Genomic DNA, 20,390 nt, shown 5'->3' with positions numbered 1-20,390 from the left:
AGCGTCCATAAAGAGAAAAACTCTTCTGCCGAACTGGAGAAATCAAACTTTACGACTTTTATAAGATGAGAATGTTTAAACGAGGCCTGAGCTTGATGATGCAGCATCAATTAAAACAAACAGCTGTTCGTTTTCTTCATCTTTTAGTCCTAAACACCGATTACTTAAGGAACAGCATCTGAAAATCAGTGAAGTTTTCCATCCATCCCACGCAGAGCCCACCGTCTGATGCTCCCTTTGTTGAACGTATTCTTTAACGTTAAACTGAGCGAACAGAAGCAGCTATAATAGAGCTGGAAGTGAAGGAAAAGGGACGTGATGGTGTGTTAGAGTGTTTGCTCACAGCCAGCAGGCGGTTCTTGTCCTTCTCGGCGTTGGTGAGGGCGTTCTCCAAGGTCGCGCGTTGCTTTTTGGCAACTTCCTCCAGAGCTCGGGCCTGGCTCTCCTTCATCTGGCTGGCCTCCTCCTCGTACAGAGCGCGCAGGCTGCTCATGTCCTTCTCGTGGGACGTCTTCTCCTCGCGCAGCGTCTGGCAAACACAGGAAGTGCAAACACACATTCAAATGATGCTCAAAGGTGACCGCAGACACACAGACAGACATCAGCCTCATTTCTTCTGTTTACTCAGCGTCAGCCAACAAATTCATTCCGCATTCTGTCCTTCTGTGTTGGAAATGTTCCCTCTCCGGTCTTCCATCACCTCACATTTGTTATTCCTGAAGCAGTAAAACCTACAGAGCCCCAGCGGAGATACCAACTAATCACGGAGATATGAGTCCGATAATTAGCCGGCAACATTTTAAATCATCTGTCAAGCTGATAATGGGGCCAGATTTAGCACAAAGGATTTGATTTGTAGGTGCTTTTTACACAATCTGTCTTCATCACACAGTAAGAAAAAAAGAAAAGAAACTCGGGCTTGTTTAGTCCTCGGAAAAACGTCTGAAATGATCAGCAGCTTTCACATTAATCAGCTGGTTGTAAACAGCATGTCTGAGACATCATTTCCAGCTACATAGTATGAGGCTAAAAAACTTCACCAGCTGATTATCAATGAACACATTAACCAGTCTGTGCTCTCCTTGCAGTTCATGCTGTGCCTGAATAGCCCTAAAATAACCAATTTTACAGATTTATGAACAGAAAACCGCTCATTTGGATGCGAAGATAAGAAAACCCTGTTTGAACAATGACTGTAGATGTTAGACATTTTCATTCTTAAGCAAAGGGAATTATATCACCTTTAGTTTGAAACTGGATACTTTTATTATTGCATTACAATTGGGGCTGTAGCGACACACTAATCTCACGATATGATACACGATATTCAGCCAACGATTCGATACACAAAAAAGGACAGTGTGATTTGACATGAATCGTGGTTCCGACCTTTGAACCGGAAGCAAACAAACATGTCACAAACGTGAGAGCTGTGCACTTTATAAAACATTTTTATGAAATTATTTATCACTGATTTGCATAATGTGACCCCCTGGCATTGTATTGTATTATATTAATGTTCTTTTATTAATTTTCACTAATTGTAACGTTTGACTTTTCAATAAAGTTTGCTTTAAAAAAAAAATAAAAAAGTAAAATAAAAAATAAAATAAAAATCGATACTTTATCGGGAAACAAAATATCAATATATTTCGCAGTATCGATAAAATTGCTCAGCCTTAATTACAAAAGTTTTAAAAAATGAAATAAACAAGGCTTTGTGATGCTGTCAGAAGGGGCATATATGGCTAACGTTACATATAAGGTTGCATGACCACTTTTAAGAGACAAACTGACAAAAAAACAAGACATAAACAAGTATAAACACCGTTTGATTTTTGCAGTTTCCACCAACCTTTGCTAATGCACGTTAAAACCTTTTCTGCTGCACAGCTACTGAAGGAAAAGCAACACTGCCTGCGATCACACTAAATGATGACAAGAGCTCGGTACGAGCTAACCTTCAACGCTAACGCTAGCAGCAGCGAGCTAGTTCCAGCTAACATTTTAAATGTTAATACCACACACAAATATTGTAGTAATTGAAAGAACGAGGTCTTGTTTTTGGATGAGTAAGAGGAGTGATTGTATTAAACACTGAAAAGATGATGTTCAGAGTGCTCGGAGGATTTTAGTTGTTGCTAAGCACCGATACTGTACAAAGGAGGCAGACGGGCAGGAGAAAATACTCTCTTTACCCAGCAACAGCACACTGAGTTTGTCATGGACATGCTTTATGAACCAAGGCTACAAAACAGTGACATCCAAAGGAAAGTAAATTCACTTGTATTCGATATGGTGTGGGTTTCATCAGGGGAACAGCTGTTCCTTCACTGCATGGGTTATATCCAAATTACAGTTGGCTAAACCTTGGTGAAAAGACACACGGGAAGCTGGATATCTGTTTGTTCAGCAAGACAAGCTGACACTAACCTTCTGAGAGACTATGTGACTACTAATGAGATTAAAGTATTCTATAATAGTCTTATACTTTAGTCTTTGTCTCTATCGCGCCTAATGATCCAAAACTGAAGTCAAGTACTTGTTATTTATGGGTTACACTGGATGAAAAGAGTTTTAAAGCTCTTTTAATGCTATATTTTTGTAGTAATCTGCAGATTAAATCAAATGACTAGCTGACAAAGATAAAAACACGAAGCTCCCATCAGAAAGTCATCACACCGTTACAACATACGGCTAAAAGAAAAAGGCTAGTTTGGAAATCTGCCAAGACAACATCTGTGAGAACTGTTCAAAGTGAGCGAGACTGCTGTTAACATATGGTCAGCAAAGGGCAAAAAAACAAGAAGGCAGGACCGTCCGGGGAGGTAAATCTGTCCTTCTGCAGAGAGAAGACGAGCAGAAGGCTCAAACAACCAAAGAAGAAGACAGAGCCTCCCATCAATATGTTGACTTTCATGAGTCAGACAAAAAAAAAGGGATAAAAACGCTCTTCATCTTCCCGTTTAATTAATTTTAAGCAGACTGGACCCGGGAGAACTTTTTCCATAAAATTAGCAGCTAAAACTTCATAGTTTATAACAGAATAATTATAATTAACATCAACATTTGTGAATCTTTTTCACTCCATTTACCTTTTTATTACAGCAAAGTCATTCTTTCAATAATACCAAGGAAGTTAATCTAAGATTTACAACATTTTTACAAAACAAAATAAATAGAAATGCTGTAAATTATACTGTCGAATCATCTTCTTGAAGATGGGGTCGAATAATGGTCGTTATCCAGACTTTAACTTTGAACTTTGCAGCGAATTCTTCAGCGTAACGGTAGTCAAATAATAAAAACAGACTTGAAAAATGTTTCCTCACAAGTTAAAGGACAAAGAGATCTTATTAAAGCAAAAGTAATTTGAGCTCTAAAAGAATGATATAATGACTAAAAGCTCGGGATATCATTCATTAAAGTGTTCTGATACTACAGAACCGATACCAGTGTGACAGGAGCTTCATTTTCCTGCAATGTGTTTGTGAAAGTTAAAATGTTAAAACAATATGTTGCACTAAGAGGAGTTTTATGCGACTAAAAAGCACAAAGTGCAGCTGTATTTGGGTTGAATATGCCTAAAGGAAATAAAATGTGAAGAACTCGAATGGCCTTGATTAGTACTAAGTACTAAGAGGTAAGTACTTGTACTTCTTCTCGGTTTAAAAATAAAGTGGGTGAGACCATTTGTCTGGTTTATTAATACCATCTTTAGTTCACCATACTTGCTTGTTTTCAATCATTTTACAGATGCAGACTATCCCGGGTTTGTTTGTGTTTTGTATTATGTTTGGTTATATTTCATAGTTCAACATCTTTGGTTTAAATAAACACTGACAAGTATTGTTAAATTCAGTTGTAATTTATTGAATTATATTTCCTTAGAATAAGTTAAATGAACATTTAAGTGTGCTACTCACCATGCGCTCAGAGACAAAGGGAGGCAGTGCTGCAATACTTCTGCTTTTATACTCTGGGGAACGTGATTGGGGGAGGTCATTGGACTAGTCCACATCAGGAAGGTGAGACACATTAGGTTTAGATATTATTTAGGTTTATTTAGTATTTAATTTATGTCTGGTTAACATGTAGATGAAAAGGTAAAACAGGTAAGAGTGTTTTTACTGTAATTGGCATGATTGGTGACGAGTGAAACAGTGAAAAGTTAGAAGCCAGGGGAGTCCCCTCCTCTGTTGGTACAGCCCAGTGAGGTGAGGCTATTTAAGCAGTGGCAACCATCGTGCTGATCGGGTGAAGCAATTTAAACTAGATGTAATTTCTTTTTTTTTGTTTAGTTAACTGTTCAGTTATATTTTTTGCTACACATGAAGCAGAAGGCTCATGTAAACAAACACCTTGTGGTGATTTTTCTGGACAAACTGCCGTGAATCTGCCTCCTACTTATGCCGCTCTGCTCAGCTTCCCGACACCTCCTAAAAGCTCAGGTGATACGACCCCCTCCATCAGTCTGAGGAAGACATTGAAATTCACAGCAACCTCCGTCAGTGGGAGAACTCTGAGGATTACGCTGCACAAATGTCAGAGATAAAAGAATAGAAAAACACACATGAAGCTGCAGCACTTGACATTTACTGTCTGCTGACTGAACTGTTTCGCAAACCATGTGACCTTTAAGTTTGCTTTAAGGAGAAAGAAAGAAAGGAGCAGCTCGCTTTTTTATCCGAAGTTTGGAAACGCTGTGACCGTTTTTCCACTGTTTGGGTCAGCTTTGCTGACTTTTTGCATACTTAAGAATTACTTTAGCTAATCTGCAGACGTCTGAACTCGCAGACGGCGGAGAGGAAAGACAAAAGAGCACGCTGTTCGGATATATGCTTCATTAAAAATGTCCGGATAGCTACGAAGAATTCCCCAAATACATCAATAATTCACACAAAACACTCCTTTTACATGTGTAAAGGCAAAACATACACTTCACAGGCGGATTATTGTCTGGAGAAATAAAACCGAGGAAATACATTTGCTCTCATCTCAAACTGAAAATGTTTTCATGCATTTAGCTTGTTTTCTGTCTGAAGAACCGTCCAACAGCGTTGGCTCGTCATCCAGATTAAATCAGGCTGCGTTCTGGAAACCACAGAAACTTCCTCCCTTTGCTCCTAATCTTTGACAAGATGTTCTGGATTCTCTGAAAAAGTGCTGTGTTGTCGGCAGTAAAGGCAGATGGAGGGGACCGCTGTTCAAACGTACACTCTCTGCATCCTAATGTGCCAACCGATGATGGGAATCCAACACGGTTTCCCACTTTCCAGTTCTTTTACAGGTCTGGAGTCCACAGAGCAGCTCACTCTCAGCATCTTGAGGACTTATTTGTTATTCATAACACAGTTACCTCCAGCCTGCCATGAATATAAAACACAGACCTTCTCCAGGGATTGGATCTGCTGCTTCTGTCTCTCGTCCAGCGCTTGGCTCTGGCCCTGCAGGGCCTCCCTCTCTTCCTCCATCCTCAGCACCTTGTCCTTCACCCGGCTTCGCTCGTTGTCCAGGTCCCTGATGGCTGCTTCCTGGGTCATCTGGGTGGCCTGCAGGCTGCTTATCTGACCTATGACAGGACACAGCAGGCATGCATAAAGAACAATTCGGTCCATTCTTGTTAATGTGAACAAAACCAGCCAAAGACTCTGAGCTACTGTCAGTAAAATCTAATCTGAAACTTGGCCAAGACTTCGTTGATCTTTGAATCCTGCAAACAATAAACCAAACCAACATGGCCGCCGTAGTCGAGGGTAATAACAAAAGTAAATGTGACATGAGTTATTATTTCTGTAATTTAACTGATGCACTGGAAAAAAATCAAAGTCTTACCAAGTATATTTGTCTAATTTCTAGTCAAAATATCTCATTACACTTAATATTTACAGACAACTGCCTAACAAGCACCATTTCAGCCAGATATAGGGACTTGTTTGAAGACAATACATCTGGAATATCTTGTTAAATGAAAAAGTCTTCAAAACAAATTGTTTTGAGTCACATTTCACATGAAACAAGCTTTTTTTTGACATTTGAAGAGGTTTTTAAGCTAATTTCAAGATCACTTTTAACTCAAAAGTCCCAAATATCAAATTTTATTTCAAGAAATCTTGACAAGCCGATTTTCACTAGTTCCATTGGCATTTTTTTTTTGCTTATTTCAAGCAAAAACGACTTGTATTTGTTGTTTTTTTTACTTATTTTTGGAGGGGCATTTTTTCCAGTGTGTCTTCAGCTAAAGTACTGACATAAAGTCTTCAGCCACTCTTTATTTTAAGATATATTGCCAAGAAAAAAAGGAAATTTAGAAACTACAGTATATAATAGAATATGAGTTTGTTCAGTTCTGAGCAGCTCTAAAGTGAATCTCTGCTCTGAGCTCCTTTCTCCTCCAGCACAGCCTGAACCCTCTCAGACAGCTTTCTGTCCTTTCTTTAAGGAGTCTTCAGGAATAGTTCTCCAGGCTTCTTGAAGGACATCCCAAAGCTCTTCTTTGGATGTGGGCTGCCTTTTGTTGCGTTCTCTGCCAACATGATCCCACACTGCTTCAGTAATGTTGAGCTCCGGGCTCTGGGGAGGATTCATCCCTCCATCAGACCTGCTGCCACTGATTTTCAGCCCACTTCTTGTGTCCTTTGGCACAGCTCAGCCTTTTCTCCCTGTTTCCCTTCCTTAAGAACGGCTTCTTGACAGCCACCCTTCCATGGAGCCCATTTCTGATGAGGCTTGGGCCAACAGCAGATGGATCAGCTGAAGGTCCAGATGCATCTCTCAGCTCCTGTGTCAGGTCTTTGCTGGATGTTTTCCTCTTTCTTAAGGACGTCACTTTTAGATCCTGTTCATCTGCTGTAGATAGTTCTTTAGGCCTGACACTTCTTCTTCTGTCCTCCACTTGTCCAGTTTCCTCAAATGTTTGAAGGACACACTGCACACCATGCTGAGATATGCCAAGTTTTCAGCTAACAGCTCTTTGGGAATCACCTTGTTGCTGCATAAATCCTGCTTTCTGTCTGTCAGACTGTGTTATCTTTGCTGTTTTTCATAGATGCAGCTAAAGAAATGGGAACAAATGATGTGTCTCTGTGACAGGCTGCTGGAAACAAAGATCCAATTGAAAACTGCTTCTTTGCTAAGTTGTCTGTTATGTGTCGACACAACGCTGGTTCAGTCTGCTTTTTATGCTCGATTCACAGGTCAGTGTTAAGTAGCCTAACAAACTGAAAATGGCAGAACACCAATTGTCTTTCTTCCCAGAATGAGCCCAGAAGGCTTCATGAGCTGTAAAGTGGTATTTGTCAGCGTGTGATTCTGCAATAAGTAGCTCAGACTGCTCACATGTTCCAGGAACACTTATGTTTAGTTGTTTGGTGCTGACAGAGAGGCATTAAATCAGACGAACACAGACCTCATACTAGATATAAATGAGACGGCCGTCCTCAGCTTTTCAGGGAAAGGGAGTGCATTAGTTCGGATATACAGCAATACCATTAAAATGTTACAGGCCAGAAGACAGCGCAGGAGAAGCTGTTAGTGTTGGATGTGTTTCCCTGACAGCTCGGACCTTGAGGCTGGCAGAGAGGAGGTGAGGAGAGGCTCTTACTGGCTTTGAGGAGGATTTCAGTTGCTTGCTGCTGAACTCGGTCTCTGGCCGCCTCGAGCTCACACTCGGCCTCCTTCTGACGGATTTCTACGATCTCCGAGTTCTGGGTCACCTCGTCCAGCTGCTTGGTTAAGTCCTGCAGACGATTCAAACCGAGACAAGAAAACTCCGTTAAGAAACAGCAGCCGTGGGCGTCAATTTACAAGAAAAGCTTTGACTGTTTCTTTATCTTGTAAGGAAAGAAAAATGGTCGACCTTTGTTTATAGCAGGCTAAACGCTGCATTGCATTATGCTGGAAGAATGTTGGTTGCCCCTCTTTTACCCCACTGGTTAAATAACTTAACATCAAGTTTGGCTCTTGAGAAACTGACCTATATTGTTAGAAAGAGGGCTTCTGAATTGTATGATATTTGGAGGATATTTCTGGAACTGTTGAGGGAGGGAGAATGAGATAATGAAAATGATTTAATTTGTTGTTGGGAGTGCAAGCTGTAACCTACATTTTGAATACTTTTTTTATTATTTATTATTTATTATTATTATTATTAATATTATTTTTATTTATGTGTGTGTTTAATTACTTATTTATCTTTTATTATTTATTGCACAGTAATTTGTTTACTAATTACTGCAGTTTTAATGTATCTTTTTTTAATCATTTAATTATTATTTTCTTTACTGCCATATGTTTTGGATGTTTAAATTGTTGGATGTTGTTATATTAAATGTAAATGTATTTTATTTATACAGCCCTTTACAGACAATCTTACGGTGTACCAAAGTGCTTTACAGCAGGTGATAAATAAAGAGAAAAATAAGTAAAAACAAATAAAAACAATAAAAGAACAATGAACGCAATAAAATACAACAAAATCAAATAAGATCAAATAAAATAAGATAAAAGTGTCACCATACTATATATTATTATTATATTATATTATTATATACTATAATATTAACATGAAAACCCAATAAATATATGTTTAAAAAAAGAAAAGAAAAGCTTGTTCCTTCTACGTAAGCTGGTGACATCTTTTACTTTCCTGTTTCTGTTCATTCCCCCTCTCCCTTAGTGTCAGTTCCAGGTAAAGCAGGCAGCTGTCTTTACACACATGTAAACCAGCTTAAACTTAAGGAAAGTGAACATTATATTCCTCAGCATGCCAAAGAAACGGCTCTAAATGATGATAATGCTCCTCTGTCACTCTTGGATGCGTAAATAATACAACAGAGTTGATTTCAGCTGCTTTTAAATGACCATACAACTCAGTCGTAGTGGGACGAGTAAAGCTAATGGGTAAGTTTAGCAGAAAATCCACTGTGGAGGTGTGAGTGATTAGATTAGAGACTCCTCCTGGCTCCGGCTTTGTCTCAGGCACGGTGGATACTAAACAACATTATAAGTCGTAAGAGGAGGCAGAGGAAGTTACCAAATGCTGCGTAAGCGCAGCCTTTGTTTCTCTGCTCAACACACCTGATTCAGATGAATGTTGCCGCTCAGCAGCTCTTCATCAAGCTCGTATAGATCCGTTAATGTCAATCAGGTTTGTTAGATGAGGGAAAAAAATCCAACCTTGTATATTCGTACTGTAACTACAGAAGTTGTAACTTTATAAACAGATTGAGTGCGTTTCCAGACATTTCCGAGCATATTGGTACCACATTATTAATACCGAGGATAAAGGATGTAAATCCTGACTGCTGCCCAGTTAATATGGACGAGACTTCAGGGAATGATCTGCTGTGAACACACACACACACACACACACTCACACATAATCACAGTAGTTATGTGATTCAGCTCTCTGTAAGAACTCATGAAAGGCAATTTCACATCTTTCAGTCCCACCTAACAGCCTTCCCCAAACCTAATTACAGCTGCTACGGCTAAGACAATGAAACCTCAGAGTGATGATAATCACTGAGCAGTCGCATCACTTGGACTTGAAGTGTGTGTGTTGGACTGTGTTAGACTGTGTGTGGATGCCGCGCTGCTTTCAGCGGCAGGTAGGTGCACTTTCTGACTGCTTATTATTCTGATTTTATTTGGGGTGTGTTCACAGCGTTTAAAGGAGAGGGAATAAAACCAGGAATGTTTTCATATATACGGGGCAACGCTTTGGTTTTTTCCGTCTTCCAGAAACTTTGTGAGGATCACTTCTTGGTTTGGACTTCAGGGATCACAAATTTTTTACTCATTTTTGGGACTTCAGTAAAGTTAAACTTAAGTTTGAGCTTTAATTCATTAGCTCACTCGATTAGTCTGAATAAAGCAACCATAACCAAAATGAGGTCATATTCACAGTTAGAAATCATCAAACTGTGCCCGTCTTACTTCCATTTTGTTGGCAAGTATACACCTAAAATCGTAACATGTCTTTGCCTCTACGGTTGCCAGGTTCACTTTTATTAAGGCAACCGTCTCTTGTTTTGGAATCGTTGCCATCGGCTGGGTTTCTTGTATTTTGCCATAAGATCCGGCAACAACGGCAAACTTGTTGCAGAAAAGAATGGCTCCGGATGAAAAAAGAAGACTTTTTGTGGGGTGAGGGACAAACCTGAGTGTAAGATAGTTGGTGTTTATTCTCAAATACATGTTGCAACACACAAAAAAAACTTACAAACACACATCTGAACTGAAAGCTCAATTTGGTCAACTAAATATAACTAGACTCCAAAAAACCAATCAGATGCCTCTGCTTTCTGCCTACGCCCCCCTCTGCCGGCTCCCTGCTCCATGTGCGCATGCGGTTCTACCGGCTTTGGATGAAGCACTGACGGAATGGGGAGGGGAGGGTGGAGCTTAGAGGAGGGGACACTTTCGAATCTTGCTAGCTCTCTTGCTAGCTCTCTAGGATTACCTACCATAGCTTTAAATACCCCCCCACTTGGTCTCTTCCATGATGTCATTAAGTCCAAAGGCTATAAAACAGGAAGTGATTTCTTTGTTCTTCCTTTTGACCCTGGAACACAAAGTAAGTTTCACAAATGACCAAACAAATGTTAAACAATGGTGAGTCTTGATTGAACAGATGTTGGTGTATTTTAACTCAAAAGTAGGAAGTACAAGTTTTTGAATCTCAAAAAGAGATTCAGAGAGGCAGGATTTTTTTGCCTCCAAGTAAGGAATTGATTAAATACAATTTTGACAGAGGACCAGAGTAGTGATATCCTGAAGATTTTTGTTTCAATTTATAAATCTGGGAGTGGAAAGAAATTAATATCTAGATTACACAAAAGGTCTTCAAGACTCCCCGAATTCGAACAGCCTGCATATTAAATGCAGATGGGAAAGGACTGGTCACGAAATCTACATCATGGAGAGACTGAGAAATTTAAGAGTCGGTGGTTAAAATGGATCAGATTTATAAGATCACGGAGACCTGAACTGCTTTAAGTATCTCTATTACATGGCTTGACGTACCAGTTTACCAATCTTGATGGAAAAATGAGTGAATGTGACTCTCTTTGTTAAATTGTAACTATTTTATACACTGTAAAATGAAAGGGAGAGTAACAGCTTAGAGGTTATGTTAGCACAGTTATCTAAATACATGTTTTTGTATAGATCTGTATGTCTGTAACAGTGCTGAAGTGACTTTCTATGTTTCTCCCCGATAAAAACAATTTTTTTTAAAGTAGGAAGTACAACACAAACAAACCCGGGATAGTAATTGTCCACTGACTGCTGCCAAAATAACACTAAAATACTTAAATCAAGACAGAATTAGCTTTAATGCCTTCGGTGGCAAATGGTGTCACACTTTGACATTGAGTAATGGTGCTTTGTGTTTGGAAAGTTACGGTTATGTTGAGGCTTCCACGGGAACAAATATCAGTGGTGTAGGGGGACGTTACGCTGACGTGACTCATTCATCAAACTGTGCTCTGTTATGTGTCCAAATGGGACTATGAACAGAACATTGGACACGCAGCTCATGTAAACCCAATAACTGGAAGGTGAATAGCTGGAATATTTCTGTTTATGTCCTGGAAACATGTCAATATTGGGACATGCTGGGAAAGTCCTCACTTTTTCAAAGCTCTCCAGGATGGTTGAAGGATAAGCACCGCTGTCCATGGTGCTGAAATAGGCCCTCGAACAGGCTTCCTCTGGCAACTGGTTGGTCATTACCGACTAGAACTATAAATATATATTCTCAAAAGGCCTCTCCTTTTGTTATTCTTTCAGCTGGAGCCTGATGTCTGATGTCTGCAGCTAATTAATCAAACTTGTTTTCTGCCTGTAAATGACCAAGTTCTTTCAACTGGCATTTATCCTTGTGATGTGCTCTCTGCACCAAACAATCAACATTATGAAAAAGAGAATTGGGGAACTCACACATCATTTGGAAATTACAGTTTCATTTTGTCAAACAGCAAGAACTACTGAGGATCAATCAGAAGTAAAATCAATAAATTCAGTGTCCTTATGTGTTTCTTCCTTGTTTATGAGCAAACTGCAAAAAGGTTTCGCTCAGTTTTCAGACAAAACACATCACATCTCTGTAAAAAAACACATTAGAATTTAAATCTACTGTTTTTTTTTAATGAAATAGAGCATTTTCAAGGGCCGTAATCTGCACATTTACAGGATGAGAACGAGTGGAGCTCCATGAACTGGTCCTACAGTATGTGAGTAAAGTGGTTTTATAAACTCCATCTCTGTTGATTTGTCTTGCCTAAAAGATGAATCTGATTGTTACCGACACATAGCCATTACCTCCGATTCACCTCTCATTAAATATAAACCACAACAGATGCTCTTTTTCGCAGCCTCACCTCTGTCAACAATCCCTGTTGGACCTGGCTGAATTCTGCATTTCCATTTAAATATGAAAACTTTGAACAAAGTGCTTCGGATGATTAATTGCTTTCAGCTCTCCAATCCAGATAGACTTTGCATGAAAGTGAAATATTTAGTCCAAAGACAGTGACAGCAGCAATTTAGCACAGCATCAGTGGAGTATTTCACACGGGGGATAATTTGTCATCTTTGGCAGCATATTCCTGCTGAAGCTTGTGAACAGTCAGCCATTAATTACGTCTATCTCTGTAACTCCAAACGATAATTTTCTTGCATTTCTCCAGAGATTTGCCCACTTAATTATAAGCTAAAGCAGGATGACAGAGAACGCTGAAGCAAGAAGCTGCAGCTTCCTGACATCGACCACAACTGCTCTAACCTTGTTGTTCAGTTGATGTTTGATGCTACTGTACTCATTGAGTCTAAAAATGCTCCTTCTTTAGAAGTTATTTACAGCTTCTATATCGGCAGGAAGACCAATAAGATGTGACACGTATACTGCATCCATCCATCTTCTATACTCGCTTAATCCAACTCAGGGGGGGCTGGAGCCGATCCCAGCGGTCATTGGGCGAGAGGCGGGGTTACACTCTGGATGGATCGCCAGTCCATCACAGAGACAAGGGCTGTGTTTGAAACCGCATACTTCTCCTACTACTCCTATTACTCCTACTAACTTTTTGAGTTAGTATGCGAGAAGTTCCCGGATACATACTAGATTCTCCGAAATGTTGGGTATGCATCATGAGGTTACCCATCATACTCAAACTACCCAAGATGCAACGTAACGTGACGTCGTCGATCGTCATTTCCTGTCAAAACGGCAGTTTCAAGCTAGCTACAACGAGGGTAGGTTCACTTCCTGTTTTCAAAACAAAAGCACCAATTGTATCCTAATGGCTTTCCCTATGATAAAAGGCAACGGGTATTTTATTTTGTGAAAATAACCAGAAGTGCGTTGCTCACTGCGGCGAGCTTTAGTAGCGCCAAATTCGTAGGAACAAAACTGTAAATAGCCGGTATTTTGTCAGGTTTTCAACACGTTGGGGATCTAAACGACTACTTTCTCACCTGAAAATGTTTCAAATGTTGCTAAAGTTTACAGAGTTTAGAGCTTAAGAGAAATCAGCTTCAGGCCGGCTGATTTCAGCTCGGGCAGGAGCGAAATGCATTGTGGGTAAACGCTCTGCATACTGTCTGATCGATGAGTATGCAGTATGTAGTATGTAGTATGTAATATGTGGTTTCGAACACAGCGAATCACTCACACTCACTCCTTGGGACAATTCAGAGACACCAATTAACCTATCATGCATGCTTTTGGACGGTGGGAGGAAGCTGGACTCCACACAGAAAGGCCCCAGCTGGGAATTGAACCTGCTAACCACCACACCACCGGGCAGCCCGACGTCTACTGCAACAAAATGCAAATCAAACCAAATATTAAATCTTTTGCTGCGAGCTCGTCAAGGTTAAATTAAAATCTATTATCTTCCAACAAAGAGCTCACAGAAGGAGTTGAAGGATTAAGAGATATGTTCAAAGGCCGAAGCTGTTATTAGGAGATTATTGCGATAGTAACCCGGCAACCAGACAAGATGTCAGCCATGGAGTCCCTGAATCAAACGGAGTCCATCCTGTAATGTGTGTTTTAATGCCTCACGTTTCATTTAAGAAAAGCCGTGAAAGAGAAATTGGTTTTAAGCCGTCTGCTTTGTTGTGGCTTCTTTATCTGGGTTACACATAATTGCAGTGATAACTGATGAAACTAATAACCCCGGGCACACCGCGGCTCCTGCTGACCTTGATCTCGTTCTCGGTAACACTCAGAAGGGGAGACCCCTCCTGCCTTCGGTGCAATCAGAGATAATTTCACAGAAACTTCAGAGCGAGGCACGACAACAAAACAGACCTACTTAACGGATTCCCCTGGAGCAAATGTCAGCTTTATTTCTCCCAACAGTGAAGACAATCAAGAGAATTTACCCCAAAGACCTTAGAGTGCTCAAAAAGTACAACTGGAGAAAGAAAAAGAAAAGAAATAAACACAGACGTGCTATTTTTGTTAACTGTGCCTGTTTCTGGGTAACAAATAGTTTATCCAGGCTGGAGAATGTCACAGTGCAATGAATGTACAGTAGATGGCAGCTCAATTTGTCCAAAAACATACTTAAAGTCATCAAAAACAGCCAAACTTTGATCTGGTCCATCTCTAGGATACATTAACAGAGTGAAAGGGCACTCTTGAGGGCGTTTAAACTTGCAGAAACATTCATTTGGAGCGTGTTTCTATCCACTTCCTGTCTCCTTTAGGTTGACCCAGCTCCTGAGAGTGATATTTGCCATCACCTGCTAAATGCTTTGCTGCGTGTATCACCTTGAGAGGCGTGTTGGTTCATAAGAAGCAGCTTAAAACAGCACTTGTGAGAGCATTGGCAGTAAAATTTGACGGCCCTGAAATCAAAACAGAGAGCGGCTGAAATGCTCCCGTGGGGGAAATTTTACCACGTTTGGAGAGACCCGAGCGGCCTTTGCATTGCACCTCGACATCATGACACACATGCTGCCAATAGCAGCTTAAACGTCTGAAATGAGCTAGATAAGAGCGCCGCTCGGGCTGAGGTTGGAGAGGGTCGATAGATCTATATTTCTGTAAGCAGATGCCTTTGGATGGCTGCAGCTGTGAGCTTTTAACGGCTCAGAGTCCAAGTTAGAAAACAACAGCACACAGAAATAAGGATTGTTTTTCACAGCAGAAGAGGGGCATTCGCTTTCCAAAAACAGCCTGGAGACGCAGCGTGGAAGCTCCTGCGGTCTCAGCTGAGATGTCAACCAAAAGCTAAGAAGGCCGGCTGCATTTTGAAGTCATTCTATCGAGGATGGTTACATGTAAACTGGACTTATGATAGAAAATTCACTTAGAATGAAGAGACAATTTTTTGGGGGGATTCCCAGCAGGGTTTGAAGGCCTTAATGTCAGAGGTGGGTAGTAACAAGTTACATTTACTTGAGTAAGTTTTTGAAAAAATTATACTTCTGGGAGTAGTTTTAAATCTCTATACTTTTTCCTTTTCCTTGAGTAGGTTTGTGCAGCAGAAGCTGTCCTCTTACTCCGCTACATTAGGCTACAATGAGCTGGTTACTTTTCTTCTTACCTCTTTGGTATTCTACGCCTCATTATTTTTATCATTTTAATGTTTTATTCTGACAGAGAGAGAGACTTCCGCCAAAGGCTCTACCACCTGACTGTGTTCCACCAATCAGACGCAGCCGTGCAGTCTGGTCACGTGACCATACTCAATCTCAGCGGCGGGACGGGTTAGCTTTAGCATTAGCAGTCGTAGCAAACAAACAAAGAAACAGATGAAAAATGTCAGAATCAACGGTGGGAAATGAAGACGCAGACGAGGCCTCATACTGAAAGCATGTTTACCTTACAAAGAGTGAGAAACAGCAGCTACATTATGTGTCTTCTGTGGCAACCAAAACAAACGCACATTTCAGCAGAAACTCAACATCTAACTTGAGGAAACATGTAGCGCTAAGTTTCCTAAATTAGCTTTTTATTTCCCCCATGGATAGATGAATGTTTGTTTTTTAGGTTACATATGGGTTACATATGTTTAAACATTTCCTAAGTCTCTTTTATTTTTTATTGAAGTACTTGAATTTAATTTTGTAATTAATTAATTCATTTTAATTTATTTTATCAATTGGATGAACTCTAATTTGCCTAAAGATGATTATTTAGTATGTTTGTCTGTCTGATTGAACGCTTGTGTTAACAAATAAATCAGACGTTACTCAACAGTTACTCAGTACTTAGAGTAGTTTTTTCATCGAGAACTTTTTTTAACTCTTACTCAAGTAATTATTTGGATGACTACTTTTTACTTTTACTTGAGTACAATTTTTGGCTACTCTACCCACCTCTGCTTAATGTGTGTGGCATGTGTAACCACTTATGTGCCGTCTCCTCTTTAATAAACGTGAAACGAGTCTTTTCTGAGCGGTGTTCACACCGACCTTGACCGAGCTTTCTGCTGCGGTGAGCGACGCCTGCAGCTTGTGGGACTTCTCGCGGTTTTCCCGAGCCTCGTCCGTCACCCTGGCCAGCTCGGCCCTCAGCTTCCCGAGCGTTTTCTGCAGAGCCGCCTCCTGAGTCTGGAACTCCCGCCGCAGTTCGGCCTCGGTGCGCTTCCACGCCAGCAGGTTGTCGGCGGTCAGCTGCTGGTTCCTCTTCATGGCCTCCAGCTCGCGTTCATAAAAGGCTTGAGCCTGTGGAACAAACAGGCTTCAATAACTCTCGACACTAAGCTTCTCACCATAATCTAATGTTTTACTATCACAATGAATATAAATAAAAGTCTAAAATTTAAAACTAGCCTCGACCACAACATGGACATCATTTAGTCTTGTTGATATTAGAATTATCTGTCTTTTTTAACCATTATCTTGCTCAATGGTTTAAAGGCATATCGTATGTGGACCTTTTAAACCTTTAAAAAGCAGCTAAAGCCAGTTTTTAATGCATCAAAAGTTGACTAAAACGCCTCTTCAATCTGCTCTGCTTTTAAAGGTTTGAGGATGGAAAGCAGGATGCTGCAGTATATTGAGATTTCAGGTTCATCCTTCCGTTTCAACAACACATTTGAATAAATACGTGCACATTTAATGAAGCTTGTCATCTGGTTTGAGACTCCATAGCAATTATAAACTAATACATGTGTGAACTAGATGAATGCATCCATAGCATCTAGCTGTTTGGACACCTCGTACATCATCATGTCCTCAGGAGTCTGTGGAGCGCTACCTTGCTGAGTTTGGCTTCATACTCCTCCACCAGCCTCTTCTTGTCCTGTTTGAGCTCCTCCACCCGCTCCGTCAGAGAGTCCACCTGAAACAAAAGCTTGGATTTAAGAAGCTAGCTGACATAATTAAGAAGCAGTGGGGTACGTGTTCCTACGACTTTCCTGCGGTGAGATGCATCCACCTGAACTGGAAGAGGTCCACCCTGTTATCGGGGTCTGTTACCTGAAGCTTTGTGCACAAACACCTGAAAGGTAATCACTGCAGTTCCACTTTCTTTGCTCTGGGCTTTCGGAAGCTGCTCTACTTTTGCAGAAGTTGGTGCGTTACCTCGGCTTTGTGGAGCTGTCCCAGTTTCTCCTGGTCTTTGCTGTAGTTTGCATTCTGGCTCTGTTGGCTGCGGAGGAGCTCCTGGATCTCCTGCCTGTGCTGAGCTTTCAGCTCCTCCAGAGCAGCTCTCTTCTCCTGCTCGAACTGGGTCTGGGCCTGGCTGAACGTGCGCAGCTTCTCCTCGAAGGACCGCCGCATCTCCTCCACCTCCCTCGACATGGACACCACGCGTTGTGTGTGCTGCCAGAAAAAGGCCGGAATGAAAGACCGAGCTGACAGGGGGATTGATTTATGGGTTTTTAGGCTTCTTGCACAGCTACTGACTCTATAAAAGGTCCAAGCCAGGTGGGGAAGTGCTGGCTTGTGGGATTGTGACCTTCTTTCTGCTCTAAATTAGCAACAAACAACTGGTTAGACTCACCGAACAGACATCGACTGTTTAAACATTTAACACCCTAAAGGTTATACATTCATATTAATGATGAACTGCAAAAATCCCATCATAAAGTAAGTGAGGCACATAGAAATCTGTCAAGATCAGATTTACACTTTCAAGCTTCTCCTTGAATTCAGCTGCAGAGTCTGAAATGAGCACTTTGCTTAATTATGCAGGAGATAAAGAGACACAATTTGCACTAATTATCAGAAGTTGCACTTTCAGAGAAGTGCAGAAATAAAAGAGTTTGTAGTTTGTATCAGGCAGTTGGCAGCTGCATCTGTTCCCTTTTTCTGAGGAACGTCAGAGATGTCCAGAACCTTTGTGTTGCAGCATCTACCCGATCATCATCCAAACCGGCTGAATCTGCAGCGAGTCGTCCTGATAACTCTGAGTAGGAAGGGGAATTAGACCAGAACATTCAGACTCAAACCTGGGCCAGTCGCACCAAAGAACCACGGCCTCCGCACTGTACAGTGCCCCACAGTCCCCTTAATATCGAGTTATTGTGGGAAATATTTAGAGTCATACATTTTCTTGTTACTTTAGCTATTTACAAAGATGTAAACTAAGTGAACCCCCTGATTCAGCAGCAGGAAGGTGAAGTAATGGTTCCCTGTGTGACGTTATCAGTCTCTCTCCTGGTTCTGGAGGGATCTCAGCCCACTCTTCTCTCCAGCGCTGCTTCAGCTCATTGAGGTTTGCAGCTCTGGTTTCTGCACAGCTCTCTGAAGGTCCCACCACAGCATCTCAGTCCATTAAAGGAAGCAGTATCTCGTATTGCTTCTGCATTTTTCGTCTTAGTTTTTGTTGAATAAATAACTAGGCAGCGTAATGTGTGTTAATGTTTAACTGGGGTTGTATTTACCTTTTTATTCATAATAAAAAATAATCTCCTGATCAAATGAAGTTGATTAGCTGAAGAAGAAAGCATGAAATAAATCCTAATTGCACAATTTTTATTTTTAATTTGTAAACAAAAGTAGGTTATGGACATCCAGTTCTAGTTTTTAAATACAGAAATCTTAAAATTAGGGCTGGGCAACGATTAAAATGTTTAATCTAATTAATCACATGATTTCCCTGATTAATCACGATTAATCACATTTGTACGCAAAATCCAAAAATGAATCCAAAAGTAGTGTATAGCTTTTATCATTTAGCTTTATTTTAAATGTGCTGCCATATGAATGAAAGTGCCATAACATTTGTTGTGCAAACACACTTTTAACATCAGCATCTTTCTGTAGTTTTTATGTAGAAGCCTCGCTCCACTGTCTGTTTCCTTGAATGACTTGCTGCTATCAGTTGTGTGTTTTGCCTTTAAGTGATATTTTAGACTGGAACTACTACGCTGAGAAGACAATTCAACTTGGCAGTGTTTACAGATGACTTTGGTTCTGTCGACTCCGCCGTCTGGAAGAACTTTAAAATGAAAATGGCCGAGTAAAAGTTCCGTACCCTTCTCCATGTTTGGTGGACCCGCCGATTACTTTCTTTTCCTGTTCCACAGCAGACAGCGACAGACTTTTACAAAATAAAAGCCTGTGAGCAACAGACTTTTACAATAATAAATAATAAAACAGGGGTGGTCTGTGGCGTAGTGGGTTGAGCAGGCGCCCCATGTACAGAGGCTATAGTCCTCGCTGCAGCTGGTTCGAGTGCCGCATCAGACTGCCCTGTGCTGCGTGTCGTTCCCCCTCTCTCTGCTTCCTGTCTCTCTGAACTTTCCTATCTATTAAAGGCACAAAAGTCCCACAAAAAAAATAGTTTTTTTTAAAATAAAACCTGCGTTAATGCACGATAAAATATTTATTGGCGTTAAATAATTAACGAGTTATTAACTTTTAACTTATTATACTTAAAATAGAGAAAAAGGGACCCTGATCACTGCAGCCACCCAAACAAAGTCAGAGAGGTGCTGACTCAGCAGCTTCTTCCCCCCTAACATCGTTCCTCCCTCTACCTGAGCCTCGGTGCACAGCTGCATGTCCTCCACTCTCTGGCGGTAGTTCTCGAACTCGGCCAGCGCCTGCATCTTCATCCTCTCGTGCAGCTCCATGGACTCCTCCAGGGACTGGATCCGCCTCTTCAGGTCCATCTCATCGCTGATTTTGCCCTTGTACTGGGACAAAGAAACAAAAAGGTTCAGTTAGATGAACCGCAGCCCGAAAAATCAGTTCAAGAGTGGAAACGTTTAATGTGCGTGTGCGACCCGAGCCACACTGAAGCAGGAACACCTCATCAGGCTTTAACCTCACAGACATACCAGCAGAATACGCTCCCACACGGCAGTCTCCTCGCTAAGGGTGAAAAGGATTTTTCTCAGGGATTAGCGGATGTGCTCAGACTTTATTCGGCCTTGATTTTCCTCATTATGAAAATAAAATGTAACAGAAAATTA

The 20,390-nt window shown here is 40.9% G+C and overlaps 1 protein-coding gene across 3 annotated transcripts in view; it reads right to left on the bottom strand.

The window, feature by feature from the left end:
- fam184ab (family with sequence similarity 184 member Ab) overlaps positions 1-20,390 on the bottom strand; it is a 158,405-nt gene that overhangs the window by 76,376 nt on the left and 61,639 nt on the right. For all 3 annotated transcript variants that reach the window (XM_075459367.1, XM_075459369.1, XM_075459368.1), the window contains exons 3-9: positions 19,953-20,111; positions 17,551-17,790; positions 17,225-17,308; positions 16,438-16,689; positions 7,604-7,739; positions 5,391-5,572; positions 344-529 (exon numbers count right to left, since the gene is read on the bottom strand). In XM_075459367.1, coding sequence (XP_075315482.1) covers positions 344-529; positions 5,391-5,572; positions 7,604-7,739; positions 16,438-16,689; positions 17,225-17,308; positions 17,551-17,790; positions 19,953-20,111 — 1,239 coding nt within the window. The remainder of the gene's footprint in view (positions 1-343; positions 530-5,390; positions 5,573-7,603; positions 7,740-16,437; positions 16,690-17,224; positions 17,309-17,550; positions 17,791-19,952; positions 20,112-20,390) is intronic.

The sequence above is a fragment of the Odontesthes bonariensis genome, chromosome 24 (genome assembly GCF_027942865.1).
Source record: "Odontesthes bonariensis isolate fOdoBon6 chromosome 24, fOdoBon6.hap1, whole genome shotgun sequence".
Taxonomy (NCBI): domain Eukaryota; kingdom Metazoa; phylum Chordata; class Actinopteri; order Atheriniformes; family Atherinopsidae; genus Odontesthes; species Odontesthes bonariensis.
The sequence above is the reverse complement of the archived record's forward strand: the minus strand, read 5'-3'. Positions and strand labels throughout refer to the sequence as shown.